This window comes from Prionailurus bengalensis, chromosome B3 (genome assembly GCF_016509475.1).
Source record: "Prionailurus bengalensis isolate Pbe53 chromosome B3, Fcat_Pben_1.1_paternal_pri, whole genome shotgun sequence".
In the NCBI taxonomy this organism is placed as follows: domain Eukaryota; kingdom Metazoa; phylum Chordata; class Mammalia; order Carnivora; family Felidae; genus Prionailurus; species Prionailurus bengalensis.
In genome coordinates, this window is record NC_057355.1 from 51,985,010 (window position 1) to 52,008,124 (window position 23,115).

Here is a 23,115-nt window from a genome sequence, read left to right on the forward strand (position 1 = left end):
AGCGCCCCCCAAAAAAGCATGCGTGGCTACACTGCGGGGAGCGAGGAAGAGAACGGGGCAAGGCGAGTCCGGGAAAGTAGAAATCGTAAATCTCCCGGAATACGCAGGAAAGGGCGGGGAGAGGCGGCTCCACTTATAAACTACAATTCCCAGGAAGCATCTGCCAGACGGATGTGAGGTGAGGTGCGAGCCGCGACCTTTGAAGGAAGAAAGGAAGTGCTTCGGCGTCGCAGAGTCGGACAAGCGCGGTAAGGTAGGTAGGGGCGCGGTGCGGGACGGGCGGCTGGGGCGCGGCGGGCTGCAGTGGCCGCCGAGCGCCGCGAGGCTCCGTGTCGTCATAAGGCGGCGGCCATTTTCCCGGGCGGAGGCTGCCCGAGCGGGCGCTCGGAGAGCGGGGGCGGGCGGGCCTGAGGCGTTGCGGCGGCCGGGCGGCCTCGGCCCCCCGGTAATCGCGTCTTCTCCCGGCGTCTCGTTTGCAGAGGGAGCACTATGTCCGCGGAAGTCCCCGAGGCAGCCTCCGCGGAGGAGCAGAAGGTGAGTGTGCACGGCGAGCGGTCCCGGGGGCTCGGAAGGCCCAGAGGCGAGCCTTCTGCGGGCCGGGCCTGCCGGGTGGCCTGCTCCCGCCGTGTGCGGAGGGGCGCGCCCTGAGTCGGCCCGCGGGTTCCTGGTGGAGAGAGCTGGAGCTGCTTGGACGCCTCCGCCGTGAGGGCCGAGTTCTCCCAGACCTGCCGCCCGCCGTAACTCTGGTGATTAGCGCCCGCGTGGTGGGAGTTTGAGCATTGTCCGAGTCTTGGCCGAGATTTGCCTTTTCTCAGCGCCTCGGTGTGTCGCCTTTTTCCTTACGCTCGACTGTACATAATGAGCCCAGGACTCCCGTTTTTGTGGTGGAACCTAAGTTTTTCCATGAGCCTCACTTAGCGTAGGAAGTCTTATTTTTCCGTGAAGAACGAACTCTTCCCAACTACTGGTATTGTCGGCATGCTTTTAACTCCAAAGGCGGTATCACGTGTTCGGGTGGCGAGTTAGACCAGGGTTGGCGTTTCCGATCCCGTCCTAGTTTGCCGCGTAACCTTGGCCAGTCGCTAAACTCTTCAAGTTTTCAATCTTCTCATTTGTAAAATAATGCTGATAACACTTGCTTTGTAAAGTTGTTGTGAGGCTTAAATGACGTGGGTAACTTACAATATTTAGGGCAGTGTGTGCTCAGAAATGTGAGCCACTGGGATCCGCATATGGTATTTGACTGAAAACCAAAAGCTTGGAATTGAAAATTTTTTACCAATTTAGTTGACCTGGATTTTTGTAGCAACAGGAATATTTTGTACACTTACTTCTAACATCCTTCAGATGTAGGAAAATAATCCACAAATCAATATGATTCAAATTACGAATGTTAAGACTTTGTTTCGTCTTTGCTAGTTCTTGCCCCTTCCACCATTATTATTTCTGCTGCCTTGCCCTCCTTGGTACTTGTGGCTGGCCTACAGAGGCCCATATATTGTTTCTTAAATTGTTTATGGAGAGTTGCCAGCACCTTTTCTTGAAAAGTCAGACGGCATTATTATAAATAGGATTTGGTCTAGTACTTGGACTTTGTAAGGGCTCCTTCTGCTTCATGTTCTCCTCATGCTCCTAAACAGGTTAGAAATTTGATTAGTGTATTAGTGTTCTAAACCCACTCCATATGTTCTTAAGCATGGTAACTTTTCTTCAGTTGAATGATTCTGTTATGTTACTTGTAAATATTAAAAAAAAAAAAAAGAAAACTGCATAGGTAGTAGGCCAAGTTACCATATTATTCAGGGATATTCCAATGAAGATTATGTTTGGTATTTTTCACACTTTACAAAAACATGGACTTCTAGGACAGAAATATAGTTTAAAGATTACAATCCTGGGGCGCCTGGGTGGCGCAGTCAGTTAAGCGTCCGACTTCAGCCAGGTCACGATCTCGCGGTCCGGGAGTTCGAGCCCCGCGTCAGGCTCTGGGCTGATGGCTCGGAGCCTGGAGCCTGTTTCCAATTCTGTGTCTCCCTCTCTCTCTGCCCCTCCTCCGTTCATGCTCTGTTTCTCTCTGTCCCAAAAATAAATAAACGTTGAAAAAAAAAATTTTTAAAAAAGATTACAATCCTAACTATAACATGAAATATCATTTATTTATTGAAAAACATTTATTGTGTTCATAATTGCTTGGGATTTAAGAACCCCCAAAAACAACAAACCCATGTGTGTGCTGTCTTGTCCTAAACACTGACATCAACTTTGGTTTTGACTTCTGATGTACCGTGGTGTGCTATGTAGTTTCCTTTTATGAGATTTTTAGTGTGTTGCCAAAGTATAAAGTGTTGATTTCTACCGGGTAAATGCTTTTATTTGAAACAACCTAATATCAGGTTTAACAATATTAAACATGTCTTGAATGTTTTCATAAAGGTCTACATTAAGATTTTAACTCAAGTCCTTTTGTTTTAGGTCTGTTGTCATTAATACCAAAGTGGGTTGGTAATATAATGTCCCTTCTTGAATTAGGGATTGGCTGTAGATGTTAAGTGTCCCGTAGCATGGATACCATCCCTAAACATGAGGAGAATGTGCAGAGTCACTTCTGTGTTCCTATGGGCCAAATCACCTGTTTCTTCTATTTTGGAAGAATAGATGACTTAAAAAATTGGATTATTCTCTGTGTACCCAGTTGACCTTTCAATTAAAGCCAAAGCATTCAGCTAAAACACCTTTATAATTTTATGGTACGTTGGCCTGTTGCCTCTGAAAAATTAACATAAAGAGATGAGACTGCATGGAGCAAGGGCTAAGTCACTATTTCTCTGAGAAGTGGAGGCCCCTTGTTAAGAGAAGAAAAACTGTATGGGCCACTTTTTTTTTATTGGGATATTAAATATGTATAAACATGAAAATAAGTATAAACATACCTCTTTAACACTGCTTTAAAATTAAAACACGGATGGGGCTCCTTCATGGCTCAGTCAATTGAGCATCTCACTTCAGCTCAGGTCATGATCTCACAGTTCCTGAGCTCAAGCCCCATGTCTAGCTTTGTGCTGATAAGTGTAGAGCCTACTTTGATTCTTTGTCTTCTCTGTCTCCTCCTCTCTTTCTACCCCTCACCTGCATGTGTGCCTGCGAGCACTCTCTCTCTTTCTCTCTCTCTCTCTCTCTCTCTCTCTCTCTCTCTCAAATAAACACACATTGAGGTGCCTGGATGCTCATTCAGTTAAGCGTCTGACTTGGTTTTGGCTCAGGCCATGATCTCACTGTTCTGGGTTCAAGCCTTGTGTCGTGCTCCTCGCTGGCAGTGCAGAGCCTTTTTGGGATTCTGCCTCTGGCCTTCTCTCTCTGCCCCTCCCCTGCTTGTTCACACTGTCTCTCAAAAAATGAACAAAAATATTTAAAAAATTAGGCACCCGGTTGGCTTAGTTGGTGGAGCATGCGACTCTTGATCTTGGGGTCGTGAGTTGGAGCCCTCATTGGACAGAGATTACTTAAAATTTATTTTAGATTAAACAAATTAAAATACAAACAAAATTAGTGTGAATTATCCATTGTGGCATAGTATTTTGCCGAAAGTAAATTTCCAACGTATTGAGAATGTGGTAGCAGTTGTTACAGGCAGGGCATTTTGAGTATGGCAAGTTAACGCTTCCCTAGGTCATGTGATGACTCAGTTGTCCTTTTTTTTTAATGTTTGTTTTTGAAAGACATGAGAGGGAATGTGAGTGGGGGAGGGGCAGAGTGAAGAAACGCAGAATCCAAATCCAAAGCAGGTTCCAGGCTCTGTGCTGACTCCGACATGGGGCTCAAACTCACTAACCAGTGAGATCATGACCTGAGCCGAAATTGGGCACTTAACTGACCAAGCCACCCAGGCACCCCTCACTTGTCCTTTTTAAGAGTAATCTGTGTGATCATTTAATTCTAGGATCAAAAATACATCATTTACATTTTAAATTCAGCTCTGTTCTTTTCTCACTCTTCTGGACAATTGGAGTAGTATTGCTCAGTCTCCTTCATAAATGAAAGCTGAAATGGAAATCATGTAGCACTTAGATATGAGATGGCAATTCATATGTGCTGGTATATACTTAAACTTTTTCCTTCTGGATTATCACTGAAGTGAAAACAAAACATTAAAAAAATTTTAGCAGAGACCTCATGGATCTATCACCTGTGAATTCCACTTTGAATAACACTAAGCTCAGACAGGTGTACACTCTTGTCCTGGGGTGAGAAGAGGCATAGTGATGACTTAAAACACATAATTCTATTTTCATTGTGAACATCTTAAAGTCATGGATCCTCCTTTATTTATCTTTTCTCCCATTGCTCCTATCTTACCTGATTCATTCCATTCATTTCATTGTTCAGAAAATACTGGTTGAATGAATTTTTCTCAGAATTTTTCATTTGAAACCATTGCCAAAGTACTGTCTAATACAAATAACAAAGCTTGTACTGCAGTTTGAAAGAGGGAAGAATAGACTATAGTAATATAAAAACCTTTGTTTAGACCCAATTAAGAAATCTGAGTGAGAATAAAGGAACACGTGTGTGTGTGTGTATTACTGCTTTTAAGTTAAAAAAAAATTTTTTTAATATTTTTGAGAGATAGAGACCGGGCATGAGTGTGGGAGGGGCAGGGGAGAAGGAGACCCAGAATCTGAAACAGTCTCTAGGCTCAGAGCTGTCAGCACAGAGCCTGAAATGGGGCTTAAACCCACAAACCATGAGATCTTGACCTGAGCTGAAGTCAGACGCCCAACCGACTGAGCCACCCAGGTGCCCCCCAGTGGGTTTTTTTTTTCAGTTTATTTATTTATTTTAAGAGAGAGAGAGAGAGCACAAGCAGGGGAGGGGCAGAGAAAAGGAAAGACAATTCCAATCAGGCTCTGCACCATCATTGCAGAGCCTGACATAGGGCTCAAACCCACAAACTGTGAGATCATGACCTGGGCTGAGATCAAAAGTTGGACGCTTAACCGACTGTGCTGCCCAGGCGCCCCCACTTATAAGTTTTTTAAAAAGAAGATCTGAAGAGCAGGTTTTCTAGAGATTTTATTACAATATTGATCAAATTAAGGTAGTAAGATGTCTTGGAAGAAGCTAACTGAAGTGGGGCTCTCAACTGAAACATTTTTGTCAGTTTAAAAGATAATGCTGGTGCTTTTGTGAGTAGTAGAAAAGGAAGAGAACTATTACGTCCATATATCATCACTAAAGAGTGGGTACAAACTGCTTTCCCATTTTCCCAGTTTTTGAAAATTGCAGTTAGTATTGACATTTTCAATTTTAACACTACCTTTGGTAACTAAAAGGCTTAAGAGTGTTTTTTTTTTTTAATGTTATTTTATTTATTTGAGAGACTGAGAGCAGTGGAGGGGCACAGAGAGAGGGAGAATCCGAAGCAGTCTCCGTACTGTCAGTGCAGAAACCAGTGCAGGGCTCCAGCCCAGAACCCATGAATCATGAGATCATGTGACACCTGGGCAGAAGTCAAGAGTCGGTCAGTCGCCTGAGCAACTCAGGTGCCCCTCAAGAGTGTTTTTAATTTTAGTTTTTAAACCATAACTTTGTTTAGTTTGTGTGCAACCATTGATACTCAGCAATCTAGAAGTAAACCTCAGAAAAGTTTTAAAATGTTTCTTGTTGCTACCTTATCAAATGTGCTGTATATACAGCAGCGCCTTAGGCTTGCCTCTGTGTCTGCTACTATAACATGATATATTTCAAAGATAAGCTGATAGTGAAGCTGTCAGGTGTTTGGAAAGTTTCTTAGCTTTATTGAAACAATTGGAGTATGTTGTGTTTGTTCATTCAGTAGGCTTTTATTAAACACCTGTTAAATGCCAGGCACTAGGGAAGCAGCAGGGACTTAATTGGACCACAGTATTTTTCCCTAGAGGTTGATAACAGTTCCGATACCTTCCTGGCAATATCCCAAAGGATTTGTTGGGCTTTCATTAATCTTTTCTACTTATTTATCAATCATTGCGTCAGTGAACATATTGCTGAGCAGATAGAGGAAAATTTGCTTAGAGTTACCAGATTTTTATTGCTGATGTTGCTATGTAACTTCTCTGCTGAAGGTGGAAAAGTGGTATTAATCATTCAGACTTATCAGTCCATGACATAATAATCCTTAATTGTTTGAATGTTCTTTTTATGTTTTTATGCCATATACCCCACCTACTCACAAAAGGGACATCTAATATATTTCAGTAGACTATTTCACAAAAATGCAAGTGCCTAAACAATAAATGTTAAGCTATGTGCTAGGTATAGAGTATACACTGAAGATAAATGTACTTGTCAAGAAGATAACCTTCATTTAAAATACTGTTTTTAAGTATTTTTTTGTATATTATAAGCATATATCTTTGGGTTTCTGCTTCTCCAGTTTGTAGTGTATGGTTAAATGTTCTAGAATTCTAATGATCCTTTTTCTACTACTCTCCTCCCCGCCCAAGGTATTATCAGCATAGAAACTACTTAGCTGATGAATCCTTACAAAGTAGTAAAATTGCTCTATGACACAGAAGCTTCTTGGAGAATAAAAGTTTGAAAACAGATTTGAGTTTTTCTTAAGTTTATTCTGGGAGACAGAGGGGGAGAGAGAATCCCAAGCAGGTTCTGCACGGTCAATGCAGAGCCCGATGGAGACTTGAACCCGTGAACCTGTGAGATCATGACCTGAGCTGAAATCGAGAGCCAGACACTTAACTGACTGAGCTATGCAGTTGCCCCCAGATTTGAATTTTTAAAAATACTTCTTGGTTAAGCTTGTCATTTCCATATTTTGTTGATCCCTTTGGTTTTTATTTCATTAACCTCTGCTTTTTATTTTCTCTCATTCTCTTTGGGTTCTGTTCTTTGTTTAACTACTGAAGTTAGATGTATAGCTCATTGACTTTTAGTTTTCTTGTTTAATACATGCCCTTAAGGGACATTTGTTGAATCTTACAAGTTTGGTAAGTATAGAATTTTTATCAGTGAGTTCCATGTGTTTCTTTTTTAATTCCCATTATTTATTAACCATGAATTATTTTAGTAATATATTTTTTAAGCTTATATACATTGCAGTTTTGTTTGTTTTTTAAATGTTTGTTTATTTTTGAGAGAGAGAGAGCGTGCACAAGCGGTGAGGTGGAGGGGGGCAGAGACACAGAGAGACGAAGTCTGAAGCAGGCTCCAGGCTCTGAGCTGTCAGCACAGAGCCCGATGTGGGGCTTGAACTCACAGACTCCAAGATCATGATCTGAGCCGAAGTCTGATGCTTAAACGATTGAGCCACCCAGGCGTCTGCCCCTGTGCACATTAGAGTTTTAATGATTTAAGCTATTTTAGTTACGTACATATTTTAATTTCTGAATAGGGATATATAAATTTTTTTATTGTTGACTTTTGATCTTGTGAATTGTAGTCATAGATGGTCATTTGGATGAAAATGGTTAAGGCTTATTTTATAGCCTATTTAGTCAATTTTTCCATTGTGCTTGAGAAGAATATACATTTCCTAACTATTGGGTGCAGAAATAAAATACGATATCTTGACTACTTTGTCTTTTTCACTTATCAATAATGGAGGAAGGTGTATTGAAATCTGTACTGATAGACTTGTCAGTTACTGTAATTCAGTCAATTTTTTCTTTATATATTTTGAGGCTTTTTATCAGAGGCATGAATATTTAGATTCTCTGCATCCCTAATGCTTTTTGGCCCCCTATCTTTTCTTTTTTTTTTTTCTTTTTCTTTTTCTTATCTCTTGACCTCCCAGGCTTTTGGGTTTTTTTCCCCTCATGATTGATTTTTCTTCTTCCATTTTACCTCTACTGTTAGTATGGAAATTACATACTTCATTTCTGTTATGTAATTGTTTCCCCTTGAAATTTTATCATACATTCTTAATTAAACAAAATGTAAAATTAGTAAACAATGTGGACCATAGAACACTTAAACTGTGTTATGTAGTATTTTTGTTTTTTATTTGTTTTTAAAGTAAATGCTCCTCCTGATGAGGGGCTTGAACTCAAAACCCTAAGATCAAGAGTTGCATGATCTGCCAGCTGAGCCAGTCAGCCTCCCCTTTTGTTTGTTTTCCTTTTGTTTTGTTTTTAACCTCGCATATTAAGATATTAAAATTTGAAAAGCGAATGTGTTGATTATATCTCAGCAAAGCTGGGGGGCAGTTATTAAAGTGGCTTGTCAGTGTACATTAATGTATTTCAGTTTCTTTGCTATTTCTTTCCTTTTTAAAAAAATTTTTTTAAATGTTTATTTACTTTTAAGAGAGAGAGAGACCGTATGAGTGGACAAGAGGCAGAGAGAGGGAGACACAGAATCCAAAGCAGGCTCCAGGCTCTGAGCCATGATCCATGAAATCATGACCTGAGCCGAAGATGGACACTTAACTGACTGAGCCACCTAGGTGCCCCTCTTAGCTATTTCTTTCTATATCTCAAACCTTTTTCAAGATTTATTTTGATTCTAGCTGAAATAAATGTTTTAAGAGTTACTTTGAAGGATGTCCAGAAACATGCAGTCACACCAGTCATTGTGGCCTTTTGCATTTTTTAACATGACTGTAGGGATAAATTGCTTATTTTACCTGATTTTATCGACGGCTTCTGTCCTGGACAGTAGAAACCACTTTGGGTATTTCAAACAGAAAGGGTTGTAATTTAGGGAATTAGGTTACAAATTATTAGAAGGGATGGAGGAATAAAGGGGGAAGATAATGTTTCTACAGGTGCGGATTGTAGAAAGCTGTTGACTCTGCATAAGTGAGCACTATTCTGAGCAGACCATCCCCTGCACATACTCTCGTGGAGCAGCTGCACTAGCCCCTGATGGTCTGCCTGATGCCCTCCTGCAGGAACTCACGGGCTATTGCTGGTGTTCACATTGTTGGTCGCATCACCAGGAACAGAGTGGATTCTTTCTCCCATGTTTTTTAATCTGGTGTAGGTGCCATTAGCAGAACCTAATAGTTCAGTCTGGGAAAGGTAGTTTCAGGCTTCTAACTAATTCAGGGGAGTGTTTTAAAGAAGAGTAAGTGTTGGCTGAATGCCAGTGGACAGTCTGCCACCTGATGTGTTATTTATAATTGACTCTACATAAAGTCCAAGCATTTCAACTTGCTTATCAGTAAGGTCCTATAACTGTACATTTGCAAAAGGTTAAGAACGTTTCTGTATGATCCATGAAAAATATTATAGATGTGTTGATGGTATATACTGTGTTTTAAAAATACAGCTTTGGTCATATTTTTCCCCCTTTTGGTATTAAATGCAGCTGAAATTCTGAATCCAGCTACAAAGTTGCAGATTGCAGACGCTTAACTTTGTGCTATGTATTTGGCAAGAAAGTTCAGTGATTGACTTTGTTTTTTCTAGGACACATTATATAGATCCATTCTAAACCTAAACAATACTTCTGTAAATGCTATTTGCCCAGACGTATTTTATAGTAACCTAACTCGATTTAATTGAACGCGAGTAGTATATATCATGTATAAACATATATGTGAATATATTCTTTTTTTTTTTTTTTTAATTTTTTTTTTCAACGTTTATTTATTTTTGGGACAGAGAGAGACAGAGCATGAACGGGGCAGGGGCAGAGAGAGAGGGAGACACAGAATCGGAAACAGGCTCCAGGCTCTGAGCCATCAACCCAGAGCCTGACGCGGGGCTCGAACTCACAAACCGCGAGATCGTGACCTGGCTGAAGTCGGACGCTTAACCGACTGCGCCACCCAGGCGCCCCGTGAATATATTCTTTATTAAGAAAATAAGGGAATGCCAGATACGATTGTGTATTATGTGTAACTTTTTCCCCTCTCTTATATAAAATAAGGGAAACCTGCAGAAACACTGGAAATTAGGGAAAGTTGCTACCTCTATACCAGAAATGTTAAGGAATTTTTCTTAAATATAAAGAACTGATAATTCAAATCAAACAAAGGAAGTGGAGAGCCTTTATTTCCCAGGCAGGTCCAAGAAAGCTGGATGTTTTTAGTGGAAATGTAGGACTTTCTTGACACTCTTTAATTTGAATGTGCAAGAGGGTGCCTGGGTGGCTCAGTCGGTTAAGCATCCGACTTCAGCTCAGGTCATGATCTCACGGTGCTTGGGTTTGAGCCCAGCATTGGACTCTCTGCTGACAGCTCGGAGCCTGGAGCCAGCTTCAGATAAACACTAAAAAAAAATTTTTTTTGAATGTGCAAGGACTCAAAGGCTGTAAATCAAGTTACAGTCTTTTTCAACTAACATCCAAATTCAGTGTTAACCAATTTAAAAAACACAACTGTACAGAGGGACCCAAGAGTAGGTTCCTTCTCCCAGTTCCGTCTGAGTAGCACTGATGTGAATACAGCTGGACAAACTGCAGTGACCCCGCCCATCTTCCTGCACTAAACTGGTAACCTTAAATTTACAATATTTCTCTACCTTTTGTGATGAGTTCAATACAGTCATACCTTACACAGGGGTTATATTCTAAAGTTAGTAAGGCAGGAATAGCATATAACTAAATTTACTCTTGAAAAACTCCAATGAAGTCATAATCCATGATTCCCTAATAGTGGAAACAGCCCCATCAATTCTCAGTAGGACAAGTAGTCACTTTAATCCAGTGGTTGAACAGATGTCTGGGTTTATTCTTCAGTTTATAGCTGAGGTAGCAGACTTGTATGTAGGGACTGAGTTTTTAAATACTAAGATGATAAATAGAACATCACTATGCTAAAACTCTGAAAGAGGCCCAGGAGTGAGATCATCATGGAAACGGCAGGTTGGCATCACACACCTTACACTTGAGCTCTCTGAGGCATACTCTTCTTGAATGGGATGACTGGCAGGATCACCACTCATACTGTTTAGAGTCTCTCTGGCAGCATAGTTGAATTTTGTGTACATCAAGTGAGGTGATGTCTTAGACTGAAAATCTAAATAGATGCATGAAACTGTAGCATAAAAAAAGGAGGAAGGTAGAACACTTGAAGCAGAAAGGAGCATACATATAAAGGAAGCCCCATAGAAAAAGCATATTTGACAGCAGCAGCAGTTTTAATATCAAAATCCTCTAAGACTAAAAATGAGAAGACGTAGTAACAAATGAGGTTCCTGGTCAAGATGAAGGAAATACAATGTATAAGGTGAACAGAGCTAGTTATAAAGCATGTATGAATATAATTTTGAAAAATAAATGCAAAAATCATATTAAGTCATTTTGGGCATAAGTAATTTGTTTGCTGTACAAGAATACTAGGCTTGACATTTATGGATATAACATTTCTGCTTTTTGACATTTGCAAATAACCTGCAAGAATCGAGATATGCAAAGGTGTGTGATTTTGTCTAGCTGGTATGCAGAAAAGCGTCCATTAGCTGGAAGGTGTGTGTACCTTGCCATTGCCCAGCATCGCCTATTAGGGCAACTTTTTCTTGATTCATTCTTTCTTCTTCAGTATTTACCATACAGTCATAAACGTTGCTTCCCTATAAAATATGGCTCTTTGAAAGAAAATAGACTGTATCAAGACTGGTGTTAAAAGTGAATAAGCTTGAGTGGAGGCCTCTTGCTCCACCTCGTGGAGCCCCTTGCTTCACCTCCTCCCCCTGCCACCACCTCGTGCCCCAGGTGGGAAGACCACATGCCCTTGGAAGGGGGAATGAAGAGGAGAGAGAATGGAAAGAGTCAGTGCCTTTTCAACTTGACAAATAGTTTCTGTTGACCATGAAGAGGTGGCTAAGACACCCCACTTACTCCAGAGTCTGCAGATGGGATCATGGGAAAACTGACAAAAGTCAGTGCAAGAGAAATGTCCCTTTTTAAAATGCCTGATTGTTCATACCATATACAGAACTATTGCAGATGAGTATCTATTCCCATCTTTACCACCACCTCCTGAAATGAGAAATAACTGTTTGAAAGGACTGACCTATTCCCAGGACTGAGGCTGGTTCAGTGGGTTACTTATCTCCAAAGATGGAGGGACACTGGGCAAAATGAGCAAATAGGCCTTGCTGTTTTCCTCTATTTACCACTCTCAGCTCATACTCCTTTTTGTCCTATCATATTTTTTCATTTTCTCTGTACTTTTGTTCAAATCTAGCATAAAAGTCAGGTTTAAATTGTTTGTTTGGTCTTCATCCTTATGAAATCTTCTGTATCACATAAAATTTGTATTAAATAAATCGTGTATGCTTTTCAAAAAACAAAAAAAAAAAGAAGTGAATAGGCTCAGGGGTTCCTGGCTGGCTCAGTCTGAAGAGCATGCAACTCTCTCTTTTTTTTTTTTTTTTTTTAAAAAAACATTTAATTATTTTTGAGAGACCGAGCACGAGCATAAGAGGGACAGAGAGAGAGAAAGGAAGATACTGAATCAGAAACAGGCTCCAGACTCTGAGCTTGTGAGCACAGAGCCTGACTCTGTGTTCAAACCCACTAGCAGGAGATATGACCTGAGCTGAAGTTGAACACTTCAGTGAGCCACGCAGTCGCTCCAAGCATGCAATTCTTCATCTCAGGGTCATGAGTTCAAGCCTCATATTGGTTGTAGAGATTACTTTAAAGAAGAAAAAAAAAAAATGAATAGGCTTAAAAATATTTATATCATTTGGTCAGAAAACCCATTTTTGATAAAGAATGGGACCTTTGGCATGTCATTAAATACAGGGGGAGATTAGGGAATAATGGACATTAATATGAAGGTTGACAAAGATGATGTTTCCCTTTAAAAATACCAAGGTCAGGGCACCTGGCTGGCTCACTTGGTGGAGCATGCGACTCTTGATCTTGGGGTTCCAGTTCAGCCCCACATTAGGTGTAGAGATTACTTAAAAAATAGAATCTTTTAAAAAACAAATAAAAAATACATGGTCTTCTGTATTGAGTTAGGGAATATCTTCTGGTAAATCAGCTGTTGTTAATTCCTATTAAAGAATCTCAGAGCTTCCCAGTCATACATGAATTTGAATTAATAGGAGTTCAAAAAGCTCTTGTATTTTAACATTAAAATGGTTCTCTAAATATAGGCACAGAGCTGATGAGTTCCATGGAAGGTGACTAACTATAAATGTATTATACATAACTGGAAAGTAATGGCAAGCAAGACTTCAGAGCTGAGTTATCTTGATATTTTTATCCAGTGTGTGGGGTGTTGTGTGCATCACAGCTATAATAGAGCTATCACATGGATCATTTGAAAAACAAGACAGAGATGTTTTAAAAGCTTCTGCGCTTGATTTCTTAGTCAGATGCTGCATTATTTGGTATTTGACAACTGAAGTCAGGGTCCAGATATTGAAAGGTGAATTATTTTAAATAAGTGAATTGTAATAGAGAGTAATTTATTTTAAATTATTTCAGGAAATGGAAGATAAAGTGACTAGTCCAGAGAAAGCTGAAGAAGCAAAATTAAAAGCAAGGTATCCTCATTTGGGACAAAAGCCTGGAGGTTCGGATTTCTTAAGGAAACGATTGCAGAAGGGGGTAAGTTCTTATATATAATCTTCAAATGCTTAAACCCTGAACTCATTGTGCTAGTTGCGATTATGGAAAGGGTGTCTGTGTGTATGTAACTCTGTACTTTATCAGATACAAATATATACATAGATATACATCATTTTTTTCCAATATTTTATATTGTTTACTCTATAAATCTGTATAAGAATGTACATCTCATCACTTTTAACTATAAACTATTTCAAGCATGTAGAAAGTGCAGATAATAATACAGCAGAACTCATGTACCCACCACCCAGATTTAATATATTTTGCCATATTTACTTCAGTTTTATCTTTGTAAGAAAGAAAATGTAGATATAGTTGAAACCTACCACATGTATGTATATATCCCCTGCCCCCTTCTTTCCTTTATCCCACCCCACCCACCCTTCTTTCCAAAAGCAGCGACTATCCAGAAGCTGGCATTTATCCTTCTGCCAATATTTTTTAACTTTTACTTGTTTTAAAGATGATTTCCATGCAAAGGCTAAAAATAATTTTTATTTGGATGAAATGATCACTTGTAAAGGCAGAGCTTATTATCTCCTTTACATAATACATTTTACAGAGTTACTCTAATACAACTTATACATGGTAATTTTAGTAGTTGAGATTACTGAAAATATTTTTTCAAAATCTTACTAATTCTTTGTGAGGCATAAACCATTATTGCTCAATAATGAGATCTGAATTGAGATACTGCTACATGCTTATTCCTTAGGTTTTCTTTCTAACTCCTTTGTAAAAAATTAAAGGACTCCATCTTTGGTTTAAGTACATTTAAATTATTTACCTTACAGGGAACAGGGAAAGAAAAGAATTGTTAATAGAATCAGGTGCCAAATCATGAGTTTACTAAAATAAATACCTTGAATATACTGGTATCTGCTGCTTGCTTAGTAAAAACATGTTTGTATGTATATGTATGTTTATATGTGTAGGTATTGGCAATAGTTACATATGGATTATTTTCTCCAAATTGCAAAAGGCTGTTTTTTCCCAGCTTTATTGAGATACTATTGACATACAACAGTTTACTGTGTACAATGTGATGATTTGATACACCTACATATTGTAAAATGTTGACCAGTAAGGTTAGTTAACACATCCCTTACCTCACATAATTACCATTTTTTTGTTATGGTGAGAACATTAAAGCTCTACTTTCCAGGCACTTTCAAGTGTACAATTCAGTACTGTTAACTTATTGTACATTAGATCCCTAGAACTTCTTATTCATCTTCTAATTGAAAGTTTGTGCCCTCTGACCAGTATCTCCCCATTTCCCCCACTCCTCCACCCCTGCAACCACCATTTTGCTGTTTCTGTGAGTTTAATGTTTTTAGATTCCACATGTAAGTCAAATCATACACTGTTTGTCTTTTTACCAAGAGAGTATTTTAACGGGGCATCCTAGCTGGCTCAGTTGGTAGCATGTGTGACTCTTCATCTCTGTGAGTTGAACTCTGTGAGTTCAAGCCCTGTGTTGGGCATAGAGATTACCTATAAAAGAAAAAATAAAGCTCACCTAATAACAATTTTTACAGAATTATATATTAAATAAATTCTTAGTTTTAAAAGTGGCAAAATACAGAATTTTCTTTGTCTTACGAAAGAATAACATTCACAGCTTTGAAATAATAGGATGGCAGGTTGGAATCATTCCAAATATATAAAAATGTAAAATCTCTGTTTCATGAGAAGTAATTCATTGGGGAAATTGTTACAAAAATGATAGTTAATACCTGTAGTACATAAAAAAGATTTTTCAGATATTCAATAAAAACATTAAGGTGCCCCTATGTAAAATATTTCATCAGAAGAACTGTTAGAAAAATGTTTATCCGTGGTGGAAATCAGTGAAATGTAAATTATTAGATCATACCATAGTACATGTACAAGTAAATTAGAAAAATATAATAACCACTGGTAAGGTTGAAGTTGAATATAGTTAATATTCTCTTTGCCATGTGTAGCATTTAATACTCATTGTGGAAAGGGATATGGATCAAGATTTATAGAAGTGTTCATATTCTTTGAATAATCTCTTGTGAATTAATCTAAGAATATAATTCAATATAAGGAAAAAATCGAGTTTGAAGATACTATTTGTAGCTTTATAACTAGAAGCAGCACCGCTGTTCAGCAGCAGAGGAATAGTTAAATTGTAATAAGTCAACAAAATAGAATATTTTGTAGTTATTTACGAGCATTATTCTAAATACCATAATGTAGGGGATAAATAGAAAAAGCAGAATGAGAAACATACTCATTGAGAGCATAGCTATGTAGAATGTATTTGTATCAAGTCTAATTTTGAAATGGTCCCATCAGGTATGGTTTTATTTATGAAATAAATTATATAATCATCTTTGACTATGAAATTATTATTTGGAATTGACTCTTAAGTGTTTAGGAAACTTTTCCTTTGTTAATCTCCAGCATAATTTATGCTTAACCATTCTTCCAACATTTGGGCTGTTATCTTTGTAATTTTCCTCTAGCTTCAACTATTTATGAATTTTTAAGTATCTTCAAATCAGAATTTATAAATCTTGTATTTTGGAATTGGTATTGTAAGTGGTTGTGAAAGGGAAAATGCTGCTTGAATCAAGAAATAGAATTTGAGAAGGGACTCTTGAATGATTTTGCATTATACCAAAATGTCAATGAATAAGCACTTTTATATTGGGAAATGAAGTCTTATATTCAACTATATCATTTCTTACTATTTTAAAAGAGTTTTGAATTTTTTAGATGTCAGGGTTAATAGGATCATTAGAAACTGACTTTATTACAATGGGGACAGTCTGCCTAAAATTTGCACTGTATATTAAATTTTTCCTTTTGTGTTTTTTATTGAGAAAGAATTTGGCAGTCTGCTTTGTTCTGCCCTAGAAGCTACCTAATTTCAGGGGCGCCTGGGTGGCGCAGTCGGTTAAGCGTCCGACTTCAGCCAGGTCACGATCTCGCGGTCCGTGAGTTCGAGCCCTGCGTCAGGCTCTGGGCTGATGGCTCAGAGCCTGGAGCCTGTTTCCGATTCTGTGTCTCCCTCTCTCTCTGCCCCTCCCCCGTTCATGCTCTGTCTCTCTCTGTCCCAAAAATAAATAAACGTTGAAAAAAAAAAAAAAAAGCTACCTAATTTCAGAAGTAGCTCTCTAATATGCAGAAGCTCTCTAATATGATACTCAGAAGTTCTGAGATTTTTTTTTCATCCTATTCATTTTTTTTATGTTTATTTTTGAGAGAGAGCTCACTCGAGTGGACAGGGGCAGAGAGAGGGAGACAGAGAATCTGAAGCAGGCTCTGCACTGTTAGCCCAGAGGCCAACATGGGTGGGGCTCGAACCCATGAACCCTGAGATCTTGGCCTGAGCTGAAGTCAGACTCTCAACCAACTGAGCCACTTAGGTGCCCCCACCATACTCTATTTTTATTTTTATTTTTATTTTTATTTTTATTTTTATTTTTATTTTTATTTATTTTTTTACCTTTATTCATTTTTGAGAGTGCAAGCAGGGGAGGGGCAGAGAGAGAAGGAGAGAGACAGACAGAATCTGATGCATGCTCCAGGCTCTGAGCTGTCAGCACAGAGTCCAATGCAGGGCTCGAACCCATGAACCAAACCGTGAGATCATGACCTGAGCCAAAGTCGGATGGTTAACCGACTAAGCCACCCAGGAGCACCATACTCATTTTAAAACATGTAGAAATAAAGCTGCAGCAAGCTTTAGTAGGGTCTGGCCCAAGTTTCCTTGTTAATTGCTCAGTGTGTTAAGTGTATAGTAGCAGTTTCTAGCTTTAGACCCTTTGGCTTTAGGCCTGAGCTGTCTTATCAAAGAATAATAGTCCCTTCAGGGAGGCAGCCACTGAGACCTTTTCCCAGGCCACTCAACAGTCTTAGACCAAGCTGTGAATTCCCAGCTACTTCATTTACCATATGAGATATCCCTGAAGTCTCAAAGAGAATTTTTCCCCCTTTCTCCTTTTGTCAGTGAGGTGCTCATCTCATTGCTGGACTATTCCCTCTTGCCTACTCTAAAAGGTTAAGTTACTCTCTTTTGAGCACCTGTAGCACCTTGTGTACTTAAAACAGTATAATGGTTGGAATACTCGACTATTGTCCATCTTTGTATCTCAAGGATTCACACAGTGCCTCAGGTATAGTAAGCAGTCCGTAAAGGTAGGTTAAACATGAAAGGTAGAAGTTGGAAACCAGGCAGGTTTGTATGTTTTTACTCTGGAACAGATAACTCCTGTAGATTAGCTATATGAAGGTTGATATTTAGCTCTCCTTGCAATTTCTATTTTAGTGATAATAGGGTATCATTGCTACCTTATTCCTCTACCATAAAAAGTTGTATTTCTTCAGTGTCTTAAGTGAAATATGGAAGTGTGGGATAAGGATGTACATTTTAAGTGATAATTTCTAATGAGTTTTCTTGTCACCCTAGCATTTATATTTTACCCTTAATTTTTATCTTACTAAATTGCTTTCATTCACATAAATGATTTTATTTTTATATATATATAATTTTTTTTAAGTAGGTTCCAATGCCCCATGTGGACCCCAACTTAGGACTTGAACTCTCAACCCTGAGATTAAGACCTGAGCTGAGACCGAGTTGGACGCTTAACTGACTGAGCCACCCTAGCCTCCCTCAAATAAATGATTTTAAATCCTTTTAGGAATATTCATCCTAGGTGACAGGAGCTATAAATAATGTTTTTAATAATTGAAAGTGTGTGGCACATCCTAAATGCAAGATGGTGAATTAAGTGTTTTTATTTTCCAAATAATTTAAGCAAGAATTTCTGGTTTTTATGTTAGTAATTGAAAGTTGTGCTATTTCATGTTAATGTTTTTGTTTAAATTTTTTTAGATTAGCTTATTTTATATTGACAGTTGAGGGTTACATCTACATCTTAAATTCAGTGTGATTGAATATGAAAGTTTTAAACTCCAGTCTGAATTTTTTTTTTTTTTCCCCTTGTAGCAAAAATATTTTGATTCTGGGGATTACAACATGGCTAAAGCAAAAATGAAGAACAAGCAGCTTCCTACTGCAGCTCCGGATAAGACAGAGGTCACTGGTGACCACATTCCCACTCCACAGGACCTTCCTCAGCGGAAACCATCCCTTGTTGCTAGCAAGCTGGCTGGCTGATTAAAAGAGCTGAACTGCATGAATCTTTCAATTCCCATTTTTTCTCCTTAATATGTTACTTTCTCTGCTTTTTATTTCCTTTCATTCACTAAGTCATTTCAGAATGACAGCTTTGCAGGTAGCGGTAGTGTGTGCTGCTATTGTAAGGGAATATACATGTGTAGAGTTTTTGATTAGTTTAACAGTGCACTGATAAAGAGAACATGTTAGAGCAACATAAAGTAATCTACTTGAAAATAATTGTATATATTACCTAACTCCTAGTGTAGGACTGTTTCAACAAGTAACAAGCAAGTTTTACAATTGTAATGTTTTGGCTTTCCTTAACTCATCTTAATTATAGCTTTGTATGTTACTCTTATTTAATATAACCTCTATTGTATTGATTTCTTCTGTATTTTCCTTTTGGATTTTGTAAAACAGAAGTTTAAGACCACAAGTTGGAAGAAAGGTTACATTCTTCAAACAAAAATAGATGGGGCTCTGAAAGATTTGTATCTCTGCTTGAACTTGAATGGCCTTAAACCTGTTTCAGCTTTAACAATAGAATTTTACTTGGGCAATATTTGCCCATTCTGGTGTAACTTATGTGACTCTAGTGCTTAACAGCTGCCGTTGAAGCTAGTATTCTTATTCCATTCTATAGTGTTAGAGTATCTTTTGTTGAAGATGTGAATGAAGTGTGCATGTGCATTGACTGTTGAATTCACTTTTGTGCCATTTTTGTAAATACAATAGTTTTGCACAACCTCTCACAAATGTCTGTATTAATTTCACATATTAAAAAGCAGATGATGTGCCAACCAGAAGCACAAGAGTTCCTACACAAAACTCTGTACGTCATTAGAGCTTTTGTATAGTAAGAGTAGTTTACAGTCTTGGGCTTATAGAATACTAAACTGAAATCTTTGCTTAGTCTGTCATAGACTTAAGCTTTTTCATTTGTTATTAATATCCATGACATTCAGTGGCCTTGTGCAGATATGATATGTTGCTTAGGCATATCTTTTGTCCTATGCAGAACATTTCATTTTGACTTTTATGAAAATTGCAATTCATGTAATTTATATAAACTTTTTTAATGTAGAAACTTTTTACTTCCACAGTCAATTTGGGGAACACTAGAATAAAAGGCTTCGATACTCTGCCTCCTGTGGCCCCTCCCTCCTTTTTTTCTTGCTGCTTTGACTCAAATCTTGTTCACCCGTGCTGTTCAGTCTTCAGAAGCTTAGGTGTCTATCCTCACTCTTGAAATTTACTCTGCTGAATGCTATATTTTATAACAGAATGATGTTTTTCTTATAATTTCTTAGTTGTTAATTAACCATTCTTAATCCTGTATTACTAATATTTGACACTTGTTTAAATAAAAGGAACTTTATACTGAAACATTTACTTGAGCAGCGTGGCCCAGGAACTCATGTCAGGATGAGCTGAATTCTGGTAAATAATTTTAAGTAATTCTAATGAGCTAATAAGTGAATTAGACTTAAGACACTTAGAATCATTTACGTGATAGGTGGAACATACTCGTATTAAAATATTTAGATATTTTACTTCTGTAGATGTCATTTTAATAAAATACCAATTTAATTTTACTTGTGATTTATCTAGATAGTAAGAATTTAATTAACAGACTTTATTGGGATATAGTTACTGCTCTTTTAGGAGCTCTTCCCATTGGTGTTGTAATGCTATAGCATGACATTGAAGATCAGTAGCCTGAGATGATAGCATTTTTTTTCTTTGTCTTTGACTTGCATTGGCATCCCTCTTTTGGGATCTAGGCATCTTTTCTAGATCTTGGCTCCATCTGTATACTTGCTTTCCTATGACCCCAAATCATTGTAAATGGTGCCTTGAGCACAGCACCTGCACTTAAAGGCTGCCTAGCGCTGTGTAAGGCTTGCTGATTATCTTCCTTCTCCACCTACCCCCAAAAGGCAGAAAAGCAGTGAAATCAGTAATGTTCTAGTTTGTAATTTTAAGGGTCAGTCATATGTAAATATATTTGTTATGGGAGCAAGTAGGTTATTCCACTATATATAATCATTGTAGGATCCATTTAAGAATTATGGAATACCCCAAAGTAGAATTTCTGTAATATGTATTCCTTTTTTTTTTTTTTTTGTGACTATTTGCAAGCTGTCACCACTAAATTTACATCAGAGAAGATTAATCTGAAAGATCACGGAAACCATGTTATTCTTGACCATGATAGGACTCTAGGACGCTGTAGTTTACAACAAATGATACAACCTTTGCCTAAGTTTTATTTTGTAAAGTATAATGCTAATATTTAACCTACCTCAAAACTTGTTGAGGATCTGTGAAATACTGAGTAAGTGCCCAAAATAAAATACTGTTGATTGTCTTTTTATTAAAAGTAAGTTTCCTCATTAAACCAACCTGCCTTCTGTAAAGTCACAGTGCTTAAAGTGTCAGGATTTTCCATTAGGGAAAGACCTGTCAATAAGACTTTGTAGGTATAATAGCTTAGCCTCCATTATTGGTGCTTGGAATATAGAGGCTTTTAATTTTTCTATTTTTTGTTCTGCCTCAAATCTCAGTTTATTTAAGATATATTTGCAAATTGTTTCACCATTGCTTGAATGAAGATGTTGACTAGATGAGCTTAATTCTCCATTTCTCTAATTTCAGAGTTGTGGTTTGAAAAATGGCTAATTGTCCTGTTTAATGCAAATGACTGTTGAAGTGAACTGAAGTTCATGATAACAAATACTTGATGAAAATTGGCTAAATCTGAAATAAAGTACCTGTTTCATGTCTAGTAGCTCTTACTTTGGTAGTACTGTTTGAGGAACATTTCATTTTTGAAGGCTATATCTGACTAACACAATTGTAGTTCTTGGCATGTTGGGATAGTAAGGATTGTTGGATTGTTTTGATGAACTGGCAGTAGCATGTTTACAGTCTATTTACAGGTTATTCAATACTCCTGTGCTGCTGACCTAAAAATAAGTCGTAACTATTCATCAAGACAGGCCTGGTGAAGCTTCTCTTTACTTGTTATTACTTCAAAAGTTGGAATTAGTTGCTCTTTTTACTTGATGTAACAAAACCATACCTCTGAGTATTGATACTTTTTACTAAATCGGACATGCATTCTTTCTCAATCAAAATTAGGTTTTATCAAAGCTGAAATGTAATCTCTACTTAAATTGTGCTGTAAACTTGATGTTTGGTGATCCAGGGGCTGGGAGCCTATAGGAAGAGCACACCCGAGTGGCAACTAAAACAAGTTTCTCTTGGTGGCCTTTTCCCTCCCCAGCATTCAAACACATTTCTTGTACTTTTCATTTTCCTTTTTCACCTCATTGTACTTCACCCCACATCCTTGCTTCTTAAGCCTCCAGATGGTGTTTGTTAAATGTTTAGTGCTGATGAAGTGTCAACCTTGAATATCCTTACCAAAATGCCACAATTAAGGACACATTTTTAATTTTCTAAAACACTACCCTAATCTGGATGACTAATTTGAGTGACTGTCCCAACTCTACAACTCAGCGTATGCACTGCCAGTCTTCCCTCATATCCTTTCTCCCCCTGACTCTCCACCACTCCTTGTAGAAAAGAAATCTCATTCCAGGATTGTTAATCTAAGGATTTAAAAACACTGATTTTAATACTGTTTTACTAGTCTGGGCCTTTAAAGTAGGTAGACCTGTGGGTTTTATTCTGTATTCGCTGGTGGTCATGAAACCATTAATGTATATTTGTATTATGTTACTTACCAACCAAATTGCATTTGAAAGAAAACACCTAATTAATAAGGCCTCAGATCTGTTATTGCATCTCATTTGTGATGCAGTATGACACTTTGCCTGTGTTAAAAGGGCCAAGAGTAAATGCCTTTTTTGTTGAACATGTCTATAGAGTTGGCAGTTAATGCTGAAATTTGTCAAATAGCCCTTCCAAAATTATACTTGTGAAATACACAAAAAAATAAATTGATCTGCTTAATTTCTATTGATATAATTTGCAGTTTTTGTCTTATTTAAATGTTACTGTTTTTCAGAATATTTTCTGAAGTCGATACCTTTAGATTTCAGCTACTAAATGCAGAAAGAATTTTGTTAGAGTCTAAGTTTTGTTTTAAATCATGTGTGATAATGAGATTCTAGCAATCTGATGTTTGTAAAGGCTTTGTGATTAAGATAATGTTAAATGTTTGCACATTGCAAGTCTTCATCTCATGTATAAAATAAAACACTCTTACAATAATGTCAGAAACAGAAGATGGGTTAGACAAGGAGCTTACATTCTGAGAACTTCCATAATATTTAATGCAAGGTAGAAGGTGTTACATCCCTTAAGAGAGGTAGAAATAAAGTTCCAGGAAGTCCAGAGGAATGAGTTATTCAATGTCGGGGATAAATGGGATGAGTGATAGAGGAGAGAAT

General features: G+C 37.9%; 1 protein-coding gene across 2 annotated transcripts; it reads left to right on the top strand.

Annotated features, from left to right (window-relative positions):
• Positions 1–252: 252 nt before the first annotated feature.
• ARPP19 (cAMP regulated phosphoprotein 19) lies at positions 253–22,685 on the top strand. 2 transcript variants are annotated; one of them, XM_043555395.1, is made up of 3 exons: positions 253–534; positions 13,387–13,509; positions 18,521–22,685. In XM_043555395.1, the coding sequence occupies exons 1-3, from the start codon at positions 490–492 to the stop codon at positions 18,689–18,691; spliced, it is 339 nt and encodes a 112-aa protein (XP_043411330.1). In that variant the 5' UTR covers positions 253–489; the 3' UTR covers positions 18,692–22,685. The 2 variants fall into 2 exon arrangements, with proteins under 2 accessions (XP_043411330.1, XP_043411331.1); XM_043555396.1 differs by lacking the exon at positions 253–534 and adding an exon at positions 13,199–13,289.
• The last annotated feature ends 430 nt before the right edge of the window (positions 22,686–23,115 follow it).

What these genes read in the sequence shown, in the direction of transcription:
- ARPP19 (XM_043555395.1), top strand. Translation starts at nt 490, where the DNA reads ATGTCCGCGGAAGTCCCCGAGGCAGCCTCCGCGGAGGAGCAGAAG. An exon ending in CCTCCGCGGAGGAGCAGAAG is followed by an intron (nt 535 to 13,386) that starts GTGAGTGTGCAC and finishes AAATTATTTCAG; the next exon opens with GAAATGGAAGATAAAGTGAC. An exon ending in GGAAACGATTGCAGAAGGGG is followed by an intron (nt 13,510 to 18,520) that starts GTAAGTTCTTAT and finishes TTCCCCTTGTAG; the next exon opens with CAAAAATATTTTGATTCTGG.